Source organism: Elgaria multicarinata, chromosome 5 (assembly GCF_023053635.1).
Source record: "Elgaria multicarinata webbii isolate HBS135686 ecotype San Diego chromosome 5, rElgMul1.1.pri, whole genome shotgun sequence".
In the NCBI taxonomy this organism is placed as follows: Eukaryota; Metazoa; Chordata; class Lepidosauria; order Squamata; family Anguidae; genus Elgaria; species Elgaria multicarinata.
The window spans coordinates 74,115,868-74,118,854 of record NC_086175.1 but is presented as its reverse complement, the minus strand read 5'-3'; the positions used below and the strand labels follow the sequence as shown (position 1 = coordinate 74,118,854).

Below are 2,987 nucleotides of genomic sequence, written 5' to 3'. Positions count from 1 at the left end.
GATCATGCCTCCCTCCCCCCACCCCACAATTTGGTCATGTCAGTGGTGTGACTAACCTGGCATGCAATACTAAGACACCCTTGGGTCAGTTCTGAATTTATGAATAGGTTGGATGTCAAAATATATCCAAAAGGGGGTTTCTGCATCATAAAAATGGTTTCAAATTCATTTATGTACCCAATATGATATAGAAGACCTTTTCTTCCAGTAGTGTAGTGGCGCCAAGGGTCACTTTTTTCTTTTTCTTTTTACTTAGCAGGAGTGCTGACCTTATCTGCCACCCTGCTCAGAATTCCCTGTTCCCTCTGAGTGTAGCTGCAATCCTCACAGTAGCTAGGGGGAAATCTATTTTCCCCACAGTAACCTATTGTTCCCTGCTGTAATGCAAAGAACTTTTCAGGTGGCTTGGGGGCTGCCTTGATGGTGCATTCAAAATTCCCCTTTCTGTGTTAGGCCTGTAGATTTTCAATTAAATTATCACTATTCTCTGTGTTGTAGCTATAGTAGATCTTTCTCTGTTCAGTACTTGAATCCCAATTTCTTCATATCTGCCTCAGACAAAATTCATGGCCTTGCTGAAGTGGCTGGCCCTTGAATACGATAACATATACAGCACCTAGCTGATGATATGCCTATTCAAATCCAATACTGGAAAACTTTCTGGTTCAAAAAACTCTGGATAGCTCCTCAAAGTTTGTTCATTATTATAATGTGCCATCTGTCAAGTACGCTGTAGGGTGGATTCCTGCATTGAGCAGGGGGTTGGACTCGATGGCCTTCTAGGCCCCTTCCAACTCTACTATTCTATGATTCTTGCACACATCTAGATTTCCATTTATTTTGAGCAAAATTACCTGAACTCTTTGGGCATTTCCATTTTAGAAAGAAAACCGAGAAATGGGTCGTCACAGAATCAGCTGGAGACGATGACATTTGCTTGTAGGTGGTTTTCAAACAAATTCATAGTAATTTCATGCAACAAAAAGTATCACTGCATTTCACCCACTTGTTCAAATGTAACCTAATCTGCTAGTTTCATTCTGTCTCCCTCCCACCCTCCCCCTGAGTGTCTGCACATCTGAGGATACGCCCTCTTCACAGGTAGACTGAACTACATTCATCTGTTTAAATGGCACTTATAAAACCAGTATCATGTTACTTAAAGTCTTGTTAAAATTGTCCCTTTTATTAATTATTTCTAATAAACCTGCAGATTCAATGGACCAACTAGCCAACTTTCAATCGAATGGGCCAGAGAAAGTTAGGAGAACTTATCCAAGTAGTAGTTTTCCCATCTCCGCACTTTGCTAACTGCCACCTTCCACTTAATTGGGTTCATCTTCTCAATTCCTTTTCCAATCAAGTCACTGAAGAGGATGCACTGGTATGAGTAGGTCCTCTCCAAGGAGGTCAGAGAAAACTCCTTTCTGTTATTGATAATAAACCATTTCAAAGATGACCAGGCAGCATCCATAGGGTCAAGGTAGTTGTAGGGAAAAGGCACCGAAAGAAGTTCATGACCTGTGGTCTTGGCAATCTCAGGACAGCACTTAATGGTCCTTAAATAAGGGAGAGGAGTAGACTGAGATTCAGTTTTGTCCACCTCCTGGCTGGACTTTTGAATCTGTACTTGTGATGGTCCTTTCTCTCTGACCACAATGGCACACTTCCCATAGGAGATTGACAGAAAGTCACAGAATTCCTGAAAGACATCTTCTTGCTGGCCTAAGGGTACATCATTCCGTAGAAACACTCTGTATCTCCATGGTACCCATCCTTGGCTGTTGCCGGCATGTACAATTGTCCATATAGGCCAGCTGAGCCTATCTTCATGAGGAACCTTTTCCCCTGTTATTAGACTTTCTGAAAGGTCAGTTTCTCCTAAAAAGATGGTGTTGTAGCCATTAAACTGCAGAGTTCTTAGGGCTCTTAAATATTGCAGACACTGTTTCCTTGAAGTAGCATCATGAGAACTCCGGTGGATGATGTGCTTTAAAAGTGGATTTACAATACGATACATCTTGGACTTGAAGTGCATACAAAGTTCTGATGATGTCCAGGACAGTGATGATCTCACAATGGACTTCACAGCATGTGTTATTCACTTGCATCTATACAAAAAGTTGAACAATGTGTCACAGGTTTTGGTTGGCTAAAGTATGGAGTGCAATTGTAGAAAATAATAAGTTGCTTTATTTAGAGAAAATCCCATTCATTTATTTTTAACACAGCTAAATGGCTTGTTCATTCACTGTTATGTGCTAATATCTAATAAGAGTGAGTGACTAAGGGGTTACTCAGACAGGTGTTTTATCGCACACTCGCTACTGCCCACTTACGGTTTTTCGCATGTCCTTTAAATGCCGCCTCTCGCATGTCTCCTGCTCCTTCTTGCTTTTTTTCCATCACAAAATGAACTCGTTTTAATCCAACTTTTTTTGCGGGGGGGGGGGAATGGAATGTGCTGCTGTTTCCTGTTGTGTGCAGGAAAAGTGGCGTAGTAAAAACATGGTCTTTGTTTACTTCCTCTTTCTTCACTGGGAGGAAAGAGGAAGTAATGTGGGACAGGAGCAGGGGTGGAGAAGTGACGGTAAGGAAACACGATTCCCCCCCTCATCTGATGACACTCTAAGAAAGGCATTTTGAGCATGGATGAGAAGAGTTATTAGTGGACTATGTCTCTCAACTATGTCTCTCTCACATAGATGCCTTGGTAGTTCTCTATTCATCAGCATTCATATATGTATAAGTGTCAGTATGTAATATGGTTCAGTGGGCAAGTATTTTGCAAGTTCAGCATTTGTTTGTAAGGAAGAAACAGTATCTCCAATAATTAATGAAGCAACCCAGGGAAGGCAGCATCTGGCAGTTGTTTTAAGTATTCAGCATAAATGGAGCATAAATAATGACTGGTTTAGTCCTGAGAATCCCAGGCCGGATCTACACTACTGCTTTAAAGCGCTTTGTAACAGTTTTGACAACTATAT

The 2,987-nt window shown here is 41.3% G+C and overlaps 1 protein-coding gene across 1 annotated transcript; it reads right to left on the bottom strand.

The window, feature by feature from the left end:
* Positions 1 to 1,261: 1,261 nt before the first annotated feature.
* On the bottom strand, positions 1,262 to 2,020 carry C5H21orf140 (chromosome 5 C21orf140 homolog). The gene has a single exon (XM_063127573.1). The coding sequence runs from the start codon at positions 2,018 to 2,020 to the stop codon at positions 1,262 to 1,264; it is 759 nt and encodes a 252-aa protein (XP_062983643.1).
* Positions 2,021 to 2,987: the final 967 nt, after the last annotated feature.

Coding starts and splice junctions, on each gene's coding strand:
- C5H21orf140 (XM_063127573.1), bottom strand. CDS start 2,020: ATGTATCGTATTGTAAATCCACTTTTAAAGCACATCATCCACCGGAGT.